Genomic DNA, 16,129 nt, shown 5'->3' on the forward strand with positions numbered 1-16,129 from the left:
ACTGGAAATTCTCAGTTGTGTTCAGAATTTCCAATGAGATTCCCACTATTGTTTGGATGTCCATTGGATATTCCCACTTTTGTTTGAATTTCCACTGGAGATTCCCACTTTTAGCTGAATTTTCACTGGATATTCCCAATTTTGTTTTAATTTCCATTGAAGATTCCCACTTCAGTTTGAATTTCCATTGAATTTTTCCATTTTTTTTAAATTGCCATTGGATATTCCCACTTTAACTTGAATTACCACTGGATATTCCCACTTTTGTTTGGATTTCCATTGAAGATTCCCAAATTGGTTTACATTTTCGGTTGGAGATTCCCACTTATGTTTGAATTTCCATTGGAGATTCCCACTTTTAGTTGAATTACCACTGGATATTCCCACTTTAGTTTGAATTTCCACAGGATATTCCCACTTTTAGTTGAATTTCCACTGGATATTCCCACTTTTAGTTGAATTTCCACTGGATATTCCCAATTGTGTTTGAATTACCTCTGGATATTCCCACTTTTGTTTGAATTTCCACTGGATATTCCCACTTTTGTTTGGATTTCTATTGGAGATTCCCACTTTTAGTTGAATTACCACTGGATATTCCCACTTTTGTTTGAATTTTCACTGAATATTCCCACTTTTAGTTGAATTTCCACTGGATATTGCCACTTTTAGTTGAATTTCCACTGGATATTCCCACTTTTGTTTGAATATCCACTGGATATTCCCACTTTTGTTTGAATTTCCACTGGATATTCCCACTTTTAGTTGAATTACCACTGGATATTCCCACTTTTTTTGAATTTCCACTGGATATTCCCACTTTTAGTTGAATTTCCACTGGATATTCCCACTTTTTGTTGAATTTCCACTGGATATTCCCTCTTTTAGTTGAATTTCCACTGGATATTCCCACTTTTGTTTGGATTTCCTCTGGATATTCCCACTTTTGTTTGAATTTCCACTGGATATTCCCACTTTTGTTTGGATTTACATTGGATATTCCCACTTTTAGTTGAATTACCACTGGATATTCCCACTTTTGTTTGAATTTCCACTGGATATTCCCACTGAATATTCCCACTTTTGATTTAATTTCTAATGCATATTCCCACTTTTGTTTGAATTTCCACTGGATATTCCCACTTTTGTTTGAATTTCTATTGGAGATTCCCACTTTTGTTTGGATTTCCATTGAATTTTTCCATTTTTTTGATTACCATTGGATATTCCCACTTTAACTTGAATAACCACTGGATATTCCCACTTTTGTTTAGATTTCCATTGAAGATTCCCAATTTGGTTTACATTTATGATTGGATATTCCCACTTTAAGTTTGAATTACCTCTGGATATTCCCACTTTTGTTTGAATTACCTCTGGATATTCCCACTTTTGTTTCAGTTTCCACTGGTGATTTTAACTTTTCTTTCAGAAAGACATTTTTTATTCCTACTTTAGTTTTGATTTTCACTGCAAATTCTCACTTATGTTCAGTTTCTCATTTAGAGATCCTAACTGGAGACTCCCACTTTTATTTGAATTTCCCCTGGAGATTTACATTTACATGTGGAGTTACACTGAAAATCTTTACTAGATATTCCCAGATTTGTATAGATTTCATATGAGATTTTCTGTTATGTTTAGATTTTCAACAGATTTCCACTGGAGATCCCCACGTTTGGTTTGGATTTCTGCAGGAGATTTCCACTCGATATTCCCAGTGTTCTTCAGATTTCCACTGTATCCCATCTGATAGCTAATGAGACCTGCGGAGGCTTTTTGTGTGTGTGTGTGTTTAGATGCGGGAGGGCGGAGTTATGCGAGATTAGACATGACATCACTCAACCAGCACAGGAGCTTTCTGAACAAGACCTTTAACACTTCAGGACAATCTACTGATTGTGTCGTGTGTGTTTTGATGACGATGTCTCTCGTTTACACTCGCTTCCTTCTTTAATACGACACTTGTGTAGCTGCTTCTTGCTTTATTGGATTATAATTTAATTGATTAATCTGTTTGCGTGGTCACGTGTGTATGAGGAATTCGCTGTTCATTTGCACAAACACACACACACATTCATGCTTGACTTTGTGTGTGTGTGTGTGTGTTTTGTTTGATTTTGACGTTTGAGCCTCTTGTGTCTGATTGGACACGAGCTGCCGCTTCTGTTTCTGCTCTTCTGTTGCTCTTTTATTCTGGATTTTAAGTTACTTTTAAGTTTTAAAAATGTCTGGTTAAAAACCGCAAAACGTCAATAAAGGACAATATATGAAATCTTATGCTTCTGATGTTTTTGTTAACACAAGCCGACGTCTGTTCCTCCTAAAGATCTGATGTTTTTTAAACTAGTCTCTTTATCTTGTGCATGTTATTAAAATCTAAAACAATATCTGTCATTTTAAAATGGAGTTTTCAGAGTTCACACTTAGCTCATGATTTATACATAGCTTGTTCGGCATGCTGTTCCAGGAGAGAGCCCTGAGCTCAAGGGATCCTCGGGCCCAGGGCTCCCTCCTTTCATAGGGCGAGGGGAAATTGAGCTCAGGTTAATTTCAAACTCCCCTGCTGCTGAGGCCAAGATGAGAGCAAGACATTAGAAATAAGATTTAGCCTTATTTTGTCTATGGCAGGGGTGTCAAACTCAATTCCTGGAGGGCCGAAGCCCTGCAGTTCCAACCCTGCTCCAACACACTTACCTGTAGGTTTCAAACAAGCCTGAAGGACTCAAATAGTTTGATCAGGTGTGTTTAATTAGGGTTGGAACTAAACTGTGCAGAGCTGCGGCCCTTTTGGAACTGAGTTTGACACCTGTGGTCTATGGTATAGAGCACATTTGGATGGTGGGAGGAAACCGGGGAACCTGGAGGAAACCCACACTGACACGGGGAGAATATGCAAACTCCACACAGAAATACCAGATGGCCCAGCGAGGACCCAACGTCATTGCTATTCTATCTGTGAGGCAACAGTGCTAGTCACTGGGCCACCGTGCAGCCCATTCTGGATAAAGGTGGAAGAAGGGGAGGGGGGGGGATTTCTTCCTGACGAAGATAAATTTAAAAAGGAAATGGGGATGTACAGTTGAAGTCAGAATTATTAGCCCCCCTAAATTATTAGCCCTCCTGCATGAATTATTTTTTTCTTCTGTAGACTAGGAAAAAAAATTTTGGCTAATAAGGGGCTAATAATTTTGTCCTTAAAATGGCGTTTAAAAAATTAAAAACTGCTTTTATTCTAGCCGAAATGAAACAAATAAGACTTTCTTCAGAAGAAAAAATATTATCAGACATGCTGTAAACATTTCCTTGCTCTAGTCTATTAAACATCATTTGGGAAATATTAAAAATAAAATCTCAAAGGGGGGCTTATAATTCTGACTTCAACTGTATATATAGTGACTTGGGATCCTTTGATTGGAGCATCATGATTCGCTAATGTGGGCCAGCTGGGTCAATCATGAGCATGTGCTTCTGTCGAAATTAGTTTAATATTAAACTTCATTTATTGCTGTGATTCCTTCAGTCTTTAGTGACTTTTATGATCTTTCAGGAATCATGTTATTATGATCTATTATTATTCTATGAATTCATTCATTCATTTTCCTTCTGCCTAGTCTCTATTTCAGGGAACAAAGTGGAATGAACAGTTAAATACTCCAGCATATGTTTTACTCAGCCCTTCCAGCCGCAAACACCCATACACACTCCTACACCACGGCCAATTTAGCTCATCAGTTTCCCTATAGTGCATGTGTTTGGACTGTGGGGGAAACCAGAGCACCTGGAAGAAACCCACAAAAACACGGAGAGAACATGCAAACTCCATACAGAAACGCCAACTTACCCAGCTAGGACTCAAACCAACGACCTTCTTGTTGTGAGGCCACAGTGCTAACCACTGAGCCATAATGATGCTCCATTTGATGATTTCTTAATTGCAATTCAAACAGTTTGGTGAAGTTAATTTTGAAATATATGTGTGTGTTTGTATAATTATAAACGTCTGCAATGTCACATTTGATGATTTCAGCACATACCCATAACAAATACTATAGTAATTCGTAGAAATACTGTAGTGTTTTGAACCATAATATAGTGTATTATACTGTATATATTATAGTATCTTCCCTTCTTTGTTAATGAATACTCCAGCATACGGTAATAGTAACTCTAGTGAACTGATCAACTGTAATAAATACTGTAATATACTCTAGTGTAGTAGTTTATACAACAGTTCTGTGTAGTTCTTGAAGCTGATTGGCTGAAAGCCGTGCGATATCAGTACTCGTACAGCCTCATCACTCTTGTGTATTACCAGCCTGATCTCACGAGAAAACGTAAGTATTTTACGTTTTGCCAGTTTAGTGGCTAATTCGTACGAGTTCAGTCGTACGAAATGGTACGATTTTAAAAAGGAGGCGTGGCACCTGACCCCACCCCTAACCCCAACCGTCATTGGGGGATAAGCAAATCGTACTAAATTGTACGAATTAGATCGTACGAATTCATACGAATTAGCCACTAAATGAAAAAGTTACGAATTGCCGTGAGATTGTGTTGGTATTACTGTGTCACTATTAGAGTGACAGCAGATCAATAACCTTACTACAGTTTGACAAATATTGCAGCTGTTGGACAACATAATGGCTTTTTTAGGCAATAATGTAGTTATTTAGATTACAGCTATGTAGTTTATTTGTAAGATAGTGCCTATTTTAAATATTTATAATTTCGGCCGGTCATACTGAGCAGAACAAAGATGATTGCGCCACAGATGGCGACAGAGACCACATAATAAACCCATAGAGGTGAAAAACTCAGCTTTTTCTTTTCGTATTTCAATCTATAGCTGATCAAATCATTATACATCAGGTAAGTGACTTTCTAAGTTGTAGTGCTGTATTTATACCACAGTAATCTGTTAGTTTGCTTTGCTTTGGCTTTTTTGGGTTTAAATATTTTGATTTTGCGATTGCAACAGAGCAATACTGGGACATCTCTGTAGACTGATGGCATTTCATGTCGTTCAGCCTTAAAATCTTAAAATGTGAGCTAAATCAGCTGTTTTTTCTTCACTTTAGACATTACGCTAGAGAATCATTCAAACACTAGCTCTACAGAGACGTGTTTTTAAGCAACGGTTTCTGCTGCTCTGTCGTCAGCTGCAGATGTGAATGAATGGCGGAAGAAAGTTTCTCATACAAAAGGATTTTTGAGACTCCATGTTTGATTTTCTTATTTCATATACACAATCATACCATCAAACTGTTGTATAAACACAATCCGCTTGTTAAGTGGTGACGTGTTGGTGACGTATGTAATACTGTTTGCGGGTCCAAACTCATTTGAGTGTAGAAATCATTTGTTTATCCTCCTCCTACTTCCTACTTTCTTTATTGTCCACAAGTGGAAATTTATCTTTGGCTTCACCACACAACCACTTCAGCGTTCACATTACACACAGCACAGAAAAAACATTCAACACAAATACATTCAACGTCATCACATATATCACATTAAAAAACACAATTTAAAACCCTACACATAATTAAAACCCAGTAATTAAAATTCTAATGGCACTTGGCACAAAGGACATTTGATACACATTTTTCTTTACTTGAGGTTGCCTAAAACGTCTTTTTGATGGCAAGAGCTGAAATTTGATATTTAAGGGATGGGAACAATCTTCAACAATGATGTGTGCTTTGTCTAATTCTCATTGAATAAATTTCATTTAGTTGTTTTTGTGCTTTAACTACAATTGTACTGCCAATTTTTACTACTCAACACAGTTTTTGCTTTTCCTTAATTGGCAACAGTCATGCTATCATGTTAAAACTCACAACACTTTCAACCAAGTTCTTGTATACCATCTCAAGGCCATCTTGACTCACACCAAATTGTTGTGACCTCCTAATGAGGTATAATCTCTGCATTGCTTTTTTAAAAATGCACTCTGCATTTGCAGCAAATGTTAATCCACTATCAATAAGTGTTCCTAAATATTTTAAACAGTCAGCTGTCTCTATTTCATGTCCCTCAAGGACCAGAGGTTTCAACCCTTGACTAAGCACTAGTTTATTTCTGCTAATTATCATCTCTTTGGTTTTATTAAAATTGATCTCCAGTGAACTCTTTTTACACCAGTTTTGGAGCATATTTATATAATTATAGTACGAGGTATCTCCTTCTGTTCCTATTTTATTCAACCGTCCAACAAGTGCCATATCATCTGCATATTTAAATATCTAAATATCTTAAATAAATTATGATCACTTTTAATTCATATCACACATTAAAGTAATGTTATATAAAGTCATAGTGTACACAACAATCTCTGGGCTTGCTGCATAACAAACACCAAAGTTTGACTTTCTTGCCATCAGATATTAGGCATGGACATATATATTGCGATCGTGACTTTCGAAAATATTAAATCGCTTTGTAAACGTTTATTATTACCACTTCATGAGTCTCCCCATTCAGTTGAATAGAGCGATTAGACCCGGAAGCTGCTCCGCGTAACGTCACACTTAACAAGTGGATATGACACAAGGAGCAGTGCAATATGACTATATATACCAGTGCCACCAGTGCCTATATACAGCTATATCGCACTGCTACTTGTGTGATATTGCTCATATAAAACAACATACAGTTGTAGAAAACAGAACTGGCTCATTTGCTTTTGTTTTTCTTTTCTTTTTTATTATCTTATAACATGTTTTAACTGTTTTGTCTATTTTATATTCTTATTTTTATCATTCTTATTATTAGTTTTTATTTTTATTATTTGTTTTTATTTTTCTTATACTTGTTTCTTTTATTCTTGTTTATGTAAAGCACTTTGAATTGCCACTGTGTATGAAATGTGCTGTATAAATAAACTTGCCTTGCCTATATTACTGTAGTTGTTGTGTTACCACAACAGATCAATTAACTACAAGCACTACAGTATTTACAGTAAATTACTATAGTTTTTTATGTTTGGTTTTGTTGTATTTTGTAATTGGAGAATATCTGACTTCATGTTTTATCAGTATTGGTGTCTCACTCTTGTAAACACTTAACTTCACTACTCTTATTGCTTGGTGTGTTTTATTTTAATAATGATGAGGATTTTCAGCTGTCGCAGAAGTGATGGTCTTCCAGGAAACTGCTTTTTTTCTGCTAAAGGAAGAGATGTGAAAGCTGTTTCTGCTCATATATGGAGAAGCGATTGTGTTTGAGGAAAAGAGATAAAACTACATGAGCTGAACACAGAGAGAGAGAGAGAGAGACGCTGCGCTCTGAGGTATCGTTCATTTACTTTTTACACCTTTCACTCATTTCTAAATGGTAAACTCTTTTGTCGTTTACTATTATGGCTAATTTATATTATTTATTGAGTTTTAATGTGCAATTCCTGTTCCTTAATCAAGAGATTTAGCAAAAAATAAAACTACTAATTTGCTACATAGTCAATAAGGTAGTAGTTGGGCTAAAGATGTAAAATAAGTACTAATGGACATTCAATATCCTAACAATAAGCAGGTAATGAGGCAGTAATTAATAGTGGAAATGGGGACTTAAACTAAAGCATTTCCCATTTATTATTTAATATTATGCATATAAAATGTTGCTCAGGATCAAGATCATTCACAGTTTTTTTTCAATTGTTTTGCCACTAATTTCAGAACCCGGATGTCGATTTTCAAAACTGTAAACGGTGACTACTTTTAACACAGACTCTCCTCGTAACTCAGCATGCTGCGCTCATTTCCTTAAAGACGTCTTGCATTTGCTGGATCATTGATTCACATAATCCTTTTATCATACAAATACTGCAGGAACACAACTTTAGATCACCAGCACACAAGATGCACATTGTCTTTAACAATCATTCAATATTGTTGTTTAAAATATATGACACAGCTTTCATTGTGGTTTATACAGAAGTGTATTTATTCATTCCATCAAAGTGTTTTATTCACTCCATCATAATGTAGGTTTACTGTCAATTTTTTCTCACTGCATGTTTCAATAGAAAGCTGATATACGGCATGATATATGGCAACATATGCAAATTATAATTGGATTCCACATACTGTCAATAATTTGTCAAAATAGTGCAAAAATCACTGTTTGCATTTTAACCATACCCCTAATATATATATATATATATATATATATATATATATATATATATATATATATATATATATATATATATATATATATATATATATATTAGGGGTATGGTTAAAATGTAAACAGTGATATATATATATATATATATATATATATATATATATATATATATATATATATATATATATATATATATATATATATATATATATATATATATATATATATATATATATATATATATATATATATATATATATATATATATATATATATATATACAGGGGTAGTGGAAGGGCATTTCAATTTTGGAGTTTAAAACATTTAGACACCAAAAAAGATTATGTTTGGAGGTGTGAATATAATTTTCATCTTATCTTGTGGCCTATCCAAGTTTTAGGAACAGCAAATAATAAGGGGACTTCTAGTTGATAATTTGGTGTCAGAAGTGGCTTATATGAAAGGCAAAGCCCACTAGATGACGCTTATCTGAGCACAATAAAATCTGATCATGTCTTGATGTTGACTGATTTGATGAGGACAGTGCGGTCTGACTCTGCTTAGACTAAAGTCTCATCACTGAACAGAAATAATGTCCAGTATAGAATATAAAGTCCTGCTGCAGTGGAGACAGAATGAATATTGTGTCTGACTCCATCATGAGCTTGGAGGACTGCATCCATACATCTCTGACATGACTCAAATCACTGATTAATAAAGTCATCTGGAATGAAGAAGAAAGCCTTCAGCAGGACTCCCAGAGTTCATCAAGATTCTCTTCAACGCCTCCTCCTCCATCTTACCATCAGACATGCTCAATAATGTTCAAGCCTGGTGACTGGGCTGGCCAATCCTGAAGCAGCTTGACCTGTTTGCTTTCAGGAGCTTTGATGTGGAGGCTGGAGTATGAGCAGGAGCGCTATCCTGCTGGAGAATTGTCCCTCTCCTGTGGTTTGTAATGTAATGGGCAGCACAATTGTCTTGATATCTCAGGCTGTTGATGTTGCAGATCTTTTGCACACGTCCATACTGAATGTAACCCCAAACCATGATTTCTCCTTCACCAAACTTGACTGATTTCTGTGTGAATCTTGGTCCATGCTGGTTCTAGTAGGTCTTCTGCAGTATTGGTGATGATTGGGATGCAGATCAACAGATGATCCAATAGAGAAATCCACCTTCTGACACTTTTACACATCATCAACTAGAAGTCAAGTTATTATGTGCTGCTCTTACAACTAGTATCCACGACAAGACTTTCGTCAGGTAGTGTACTTTTTGCATTGTGATTATTCTACTTCTGTACCTGAAACAAAGGTACTTAGACTCCACAAATCGAGCTACAATTCAGAGGCGAAATGCTCATGATCCTGTGGTACCTGCTGAAGATGCAGAGGGATTCCCAATAGCATCATTGATTTGACCATCTTGGCATAATCCGTTCCCAAGAGTATTGTTTACGTAGTTGCTCTTGCAGTTTCTGCCTGTGGAAAAGCATCATTGATGTTCATTTCACTTTAAACCATTTCAAGAGTTTACACTTAGCTGATAATCAATAGAGCGTAATTGGCATGCTGTCCCGGGAGAGAGCGCTGAGCTCGTAATATCCTCGAGCCCAGGACTCCCTCCCGTTAGAAGGGCGAGAGGGGTAGTTTAAGCTCAGGTGGGTCTTGAGAACTCCTCATAGAACATAGAAACTCCACACAGAAACGCCAACCGGATGGGAGGTTGGACCAGTGGTTTTCTTGCTGTGAGGCAACAGTGCTAGCCACCGGGCCACCCTGTCGCCCTATTGGAAAAAAGGAGGTGGAGGTGGGGGAGGAAGGAGGGGAAACTTCAAGGCGAAGATAACTGGAGTGAAAAACTCTGGTGATTTATACTGCTTCCATAATCAAATAATAGAGCAGATTACAGAGCTAAAGAGGAGCCAGCCGTGTTAATCATAAGCACGTGATCCTCTCGAAATTAGTTTATAAATAAATCACACATTGTGAAAGTTAAATATCAGATTTTTCAATATCGTTCAGCCCTAGACTGAATGTAAACGTAAAGGGTTAATGTTAAGCACCAAATGCTTTAATGTTGTTTTACTGCTCATATCTCCACAGCAGATTGTGTTTTCTCCATCATGTTCCTCCTGCTGCTCCTGGGTCTGCGATGGTGTTTGGTGTGGACGGACGGCTGTCAGACGGACAGGAATCAGGATCATCGTGTGCGTGTGAGCTGTGTGAACCAGAGACTGACGGCTCCTCCTGATGCCATCAGCTCCAATACAGAGGTTCTAGTTCTGTCTGAAAACCTCTTCAGCTCTCTGTCCTGGGCCGCATATTCTGTGTTCACGGATCTGCATGAGCTGGACCTAAGCCACAACCACATCACCGCCCTGGAGCCGCCAGGTCAACCCTCATACAATGCTTTTCATTCATGTATTTATTTATCATGCACTTCTATACTGTTGTTTTCTTGTGTTTCTCTCTGTAAGTACACATGCAGTTAATATAACCTGTATTCGTCTTTCTTTATAATGGGTAATACTTTAAAATAATGGTCCATTAGTTAATGTTAATGCACCCTCACCAGCCACTTTATTAGGTACACCTGTCCAGCTGCTCATTAACGCAAATTTCCAATCAGCAAATCACATGGCACCAACTCAACTCATTTAGGCATGTAGACATGGTCAAGACGACCTGCTGCAGTTAAAAGCAAGCATCAGAATGGGGAAGAAAGAGGATTTAAGTGACTTTGAACTCTGAGTATTTCAGAAACTGCTGATCTACTGGGATTTTCACGCACAACCATCTCTAGGGTTTACAGAGAATGCTCCGACAAAGAGGAAATATCCAGTGAGCGGCAGTTCTGTGGACGCAAATGCCTTGTCGATGCCAGAGGTCAGAGGAGAATGGCCAGACTGGTTCCAGCTGATAGAAAGGCAACAGTAACTCAAATAAGCACTCGTTACAACCGAGCTCTGCAGAAGAGCATCTCTGAACACACAACACGTCTAACCTTGAGGCGGATGGGCTACAGCAGCAGAAGAGCACACCGGGTGCCGCTCCTGTCAGCTAAGAACAGGAAACTGAGGCTACAATTCACACAGACTCACCAAAACTGGACAATAGAAGATTGGAGAAACGTTGCTGCTCTGATGAGTCTCCATTTCTGCTGACACATTCGGATGATCGGGTCAAAATTTGGCCTCAACAACATGAAAGCATGGATCATCCTGCCTTGTATCAGCGGTTCAGGCTGGTGGTGGTGGTGTAATGGTGTGGGGGAGATTTTCTTTGGGTTCATTAGTACCAATTGAGCATCAACGCCACAGCCTACCTGAGTATTGCTGCTGACCATGTCCATCCCTTTATGAGCACAGTGTCTCCATCTTCTGATGGCTACTTCCAGCAGGATAACGCAGCATGTCATAAAGCTCAATCATCTCAGACTGGTTTCTTGAACAGGGCGATGAGTTCACTGTACTCAAATGGCCTCCACAGTCACCAGAGCTCAATCCAATAGAGCAGCTTTGGGATGTGGTGGAACGGGAGATTGGCATCATGGATGTGCAGCCGACAAATCTGCAGCAACTGTGTGATGCTATCATGTCAATATGGAGCAAAATCTCTGAGGAATATTTCCAGTAGCTTGTTCAATCTACGCCACGAAAGATTAAGGCAGTTTTGAAGGAAAAAGGGGTCCAACCCAGTACTAGTAAGGTGTACCTAATAAAGTGGCCGGTGAGTGTATTTACTAACATGAACAATTAGTAAAACATTTTGTTACAGTATTAATTAATCTTTGTTTATATAACTGTAGTTTTTGTGTTACCAACTATAGAATCACCACAGCAGATTAATTCAGATACTTTACTGTAGTTCAAAAACTCCACAGCTTCTACTACAAATTACTATGGTATTTACATGTGGGTACAGACACACAAGCTTCCGCTGTAATTGTGATGAGAGTGTCTGTGTGTTTCCTTCAGGTCCAGTGCTGGAGAAGCTGAGCGTGCTACGCTTGTCTGGAAACAGGTTAACTGGTTTGGGGGGACTGGTTTTCCGCTGCGCTCCCAATCTGATGGAGGTCTACCTGGACAGAAACCAGATTCGTTCCCTTCATGACGCCACCTTCAGTGAACTACCACGTCTGGAGGTCATTAATCTATCCCATAATAAGCTTCCAGCCCTGCCACCTCGGCTCCTACAGCGAGTCTCTTCCAGCGCCTTGAAGACATTCGATCTGGAGAATAACAGTGTCTCCATCATGCCCGACGGATTCTTCTTGTCCAAACCCGAGTTACCTTATGTTTACCTGTCGTTTAATCCCTGGATATGCAGCTGTGCGGTTGGTTACCTCCATGCCTATCTGAATGACCAAGAGCACAACGTCTATAAACACGACGGGCCCAATGACATCATTCCTGCCGCCGAAACAGTGGTGTGTTCTGGACCTTTTCACCTGCTCAATCGGCCCATTATGGAGCTGGAGGAGAATGACTTCTGCCCACCAGATACAGCACCTCAATCCTATCCTCGAGGAGATGTTGAAGTTGATCGAGCTTATATTCTTCCCGCAGTTACAGACAAACCCCTATCAGACCCTCAGATGTCAGATGCTCCTCACGACGCCACTACGGTCTCCCTCCCACTTGCTTCCACCAATTCCTGGATGCCTACTGGAAAATCTTGGGTTACTCAATCCTGGACTGAAATATGGTTTGAATTCTGGACATTGACTGAGTACAACATCTCAATTCCAAAGCCAATTCCTGCCAGCTCTCCAAAACCAGATATTCCAACTAGAGGCACCACTGAATCACCAGCCAAATCAAAACAACCTGAAACTAGCATGCTCCCAACAACTACTGGATCCCAAAGTCTTCGCCCTGTCCTCACCACTAGCAGACCTTTGGTGATTCAGACCACTTATCCGACATCTGGGCCCACTACTGGCCAATCCAGACCTAAACCATACACTACTGTTGGCCAATCCCGAGATAATCCACACACAACTGCTGGCCAATATCGACCCAATCCACACACCACTGTCGGCCAATATCGACCAAATCTGCACACCACTGTCGGACAATATCGACCAAATCCACGCACCACTATTGACCAATCCACACCCAATCCACACAACACCATTGGCCAATCCACTCCCAATCCACACAACACTATTGGCCAATCCCGACCCAATCCACACACTTTCAAAACTGAATATATTCCTAATCCACCAACTGGTCCCTACTGGGCGGATGCTCTTAATGAAGGTAGCAGGACTCTCCCATGGTGCTTGTGGTTGTTTGCTGGCTTCGTCTTATTGTGCGTTTTGTCAGCGCTAGTGTCCTGTTTCCTATTCGTTTGGCTCCTCAGAAACTACTTGATTGTCCACCGACGGCTTAAGAGTCGGTCCTGGAGGCGGTCGGACTGTGGGGTGACCCTACGGGGGTACAGACGCACTGAAAACACACCGCTGAGGGAGACTGACAGAGTCAGCTTTTTAGCTCTAGAACAGATCAAAGATGTTCAAGCTGTTTTCCGGAGCGTTCTCTTCATCGATGAACCTCAACGAATGACTGCAGACGGAGATGCTTCCAAGGTTATTATAGTTTTGCATTATAAATAAGTTTTTATTTCAATACTGTTTTTACAGTCGGGATAAATCTAAATGGACTCTTATTTTTATATGCATATATCAGTGCTTGCTGTAAACAGTGTATCTGTGCACTTCATTATTTTGTAAAAACTATTTTGCCCTCATAATCTTTAACCCAATGCTCTCAAACCCAATCTCCTGAGGGCCGCAGCTCTGCCTAGTTTAGCTCCAACCACCTCCAACTCACACCTGCTTAATAGTCTATAGTAGTCTTGAACACCTTGATTAGTTGGATATCAGCTGTGTTTGATTAGTGTTGGAAACTGTGCAGAGCTGCGGCCCTCCAGGAATCCAGTTTGACACCAGCAGTGCATCCGGAAAGTATTGATGGCGCTTCACTTTTTCCACATAGTTTTATGTTACAGTCTCATTTCAAAATGGATTAAATTCATTGATTTCCTCAACATTCTACACACAATCCCCCATAATGACAATGTGGAAAAAGAGTTTTAGAAATTGTTGCACATTTATTGAAATTAAAAAAGCTGAAGAATCACATGTACATCAGTATTCACAGTATTCACAGCCTTACAGATTCACTGTAGGAATGCTGTTAGCCTGGTGATGAGCGCTGCCTGCTGTTCTCCAAGCATAACGCCTGGCGTCCACTCCACTGAGTTCAATTTGAGTCTCATCAGAGCAGAGAGTTTAGTTTCTGATGCTCTGAGAGTCCTTCAGATGCCTTTTGGCAAATTCCAGGCGGGGAGTGTCTTCCGTCTAGGCCGCTCTACCATACAGATCTGATTGGTGGATTGCTGCACAGATGGTTGTCCTTCTGTAAGGTTCTCCTCTCTCCACAGAAGAACGCTGGACCTCTGACAGAGTGACCATCGGGTTATTGATCACCTCCCTGACTAAAGCCCTTTTCCCCTGATCACTCAGCTTAGATGGCCGGCCAGCTCTAGGAAGAGTCCTGGTGGTAAATCATCTTCCACTTATGGATGATGGAGGCCGCTGTGCTCAATGGAACTTTCAGAGCAGCAGAAATGTTTCTGTAAGCTTCCCCAGCCTTGTGCCTCGAGACAATCTTGTCTCGGAAGGCTGCAGACAATTCCTTTGTCTTCATGCTTGGTTTGTGCTTTGACATGCACTGTCAACCCTGGGCCCTTATATTGACAGGTGTAGCCTTTTCAGATCATGTTCATCAGCTGAATTGAGCACAGGTGACTCTAATGAAGCTGCTGAAACATCTCCAGAAGGATCAGTGGAGACAGAATGTACCTGAGCTCAATGTAGAGCTTCATGCCAAAGGCTGAGAATACTGATGTACATGTGATTTTACAGTTTTTTATTTTTAATAAATTTGCAATAATTTTAAAAACTCTTTTCCACATTGTCATTATGGGGGATTGTGTGTAGAATGTTGAGGAAATCAATTCATTTTTGGAATAAGACTGTAACAAACAAATGTGGAAAAAGTAAAGCGCTATCAATACTTTCCGGATGCACTGTGTGTATATATATATATGCTTGTCTGATGTGTCTGGTGCATCTACTAGTGTGTTTGTCTAAACAGACTAAGGTCAGATTTTCAGCCACAGAATAAGTGCTTTGTTAATTCTGAAAATGATGATTAATATTTCTGCTAATTATTGTTTTATATTTAAATGTTTCTCAGTGGCTGTTTTAAAATCCATTTATTTTTTTTATTCTCTGTTAAATGTAGAAATGTTAGAAAACCAATAGTTTTATTCTTACGTTTCAGTTTTCATTCACTAAAATAATCTTTGATGGTTTTTCCCAGATACAGCTGGTGTCTGTTGCGGACGGGCCGAGTGATCAGGAGGAAGCGGCGAGGATGAGTGGGCAAGTGTTCAGGAAGACGCTGTACAGAGTGATTAGCCGTGAACAGGAAGCAAGCGCATGGATGGAGGAACACTGCGAGCACACTAGCGAGGGAACATCTGCGCACTACAGTCTGATCCTGCGAGAGGACACAGGGAGACGCCCACTGATGCAGTGGCTCATTGGGGAGTGGGAGCTAGAGAGAGGGGGCGTGGCCTATGAGAGGTCAAGCACTCTGATTGGCCAGCCCACAAACGGCACTCTGGAGTGAACCGCGCTAGTCATTTCACTCGGCGACCATCTTTGAAGCACATCTCATCAGTATGCTCGGCTATTCTGTTTAAAAGGGGAAACATCAAATTCTCCAAAACTGTTTCCCAAGCTTATGATTACATTTCGTATTCGGAATCACCAATAAAATTAAACAACAGCTGTCTCTTTGGTTTCATTTCTAAATGTTTGAATCACTCAAAAGCTGCAGAAACACCTCTGGTCCAAGCCAGTGCTATATCAAACTGTAAAGGCTGATTTATACTTCTGCGTCAAACGCCGGCGTATG

At 39.5% G+C, this 16,129-nt stretch overlaps 2 protein-coding genes across 3 annotated transcripts in view; one reads left to right on the forward strand and one right to left on the reverse strand.

The window, feature by feature from the left end:
- tfr2 (transferrin receptor 2) overlaps window positions 1–16,129 on the reverse strand; it is a 1,009,002-nt gene that overhangs the window by 443,408 nt on the left and 549,465 nt on the right. The window lies entirely within an intron of this gene.
- gp1ba (glycoprotein Ib platelet subunit alpha) lies at window positions 4,751–16,006 on the forward strand. 2 transcript variants are annotated; one of them, XM_087307877.1, is made up of 5 exons: window positions 4,751–4,872; window positions 7,127–7,294; window positions 10,239–10,526; window positions 12,113–13,728; window positions 15,530–16,006. In XM_087307877.1, the coding sequence occupies exons 3-5, from the start codon at window positions 10,259–10,261 to the stop codon at window positions 15,839–15,841; spliced, it is 2,196 nt and encodes a 731-aa protein (XP_087164003.1). In that variant the 5' UTR covers window positions 4,751–4,872; window positions 7,127–7,294; window positions 10,239–10,258; the 3' UTR covers window positions 15,842–16,006. The 2 variants fall into 2 exon arrangements, with proteins under 2 accessions (XP_087164003.1, XP_087164004.1); XM_087307878.1 differs by lacking the exon at window positions 4,751–4,872 and having other exon boundaries at window positions 7,174–7,294; window positions 10,242–10,526.

This window comes from Danio rerio, chromosome 23 (genome assembly GCF_052040795.2).
Source record: "Danio rerio strain M-AB ecotype USA chromosome 23, GRCz13ab, whole genome shotgun sequence".
Taxonomy (NCBI): domain Eukaryota; kingdom Metazoa; phylum Chordata; class Actinopteri; order Cypriniformes; family Danionidae; genus Danio; species Danio rerio.

Coding starts and splice junctions, on each gene's coding strand:
- gp1ba (XM_087307877.1), top strand. CDS start 10,259: ATGTTCCTCCTGCTGCTCCTGGGTCTGCGATGGTGTTTGGTGTGGACG. Junction 10,527..12,112: donor CACCGCCCTGGAGCCGCCAG/GTCAACCCTCAT, acceptor TGTTTCCTTCAG/GTCCAGTGCTGGAGAAGCTG. Junction 13,729..15,529: donor CAGACGGAGATGCTTCCAAG/GTTATTATAGTT, acceptor GGTTTTTCCCAG/ATACAGCTGGTGTCTGTTGC.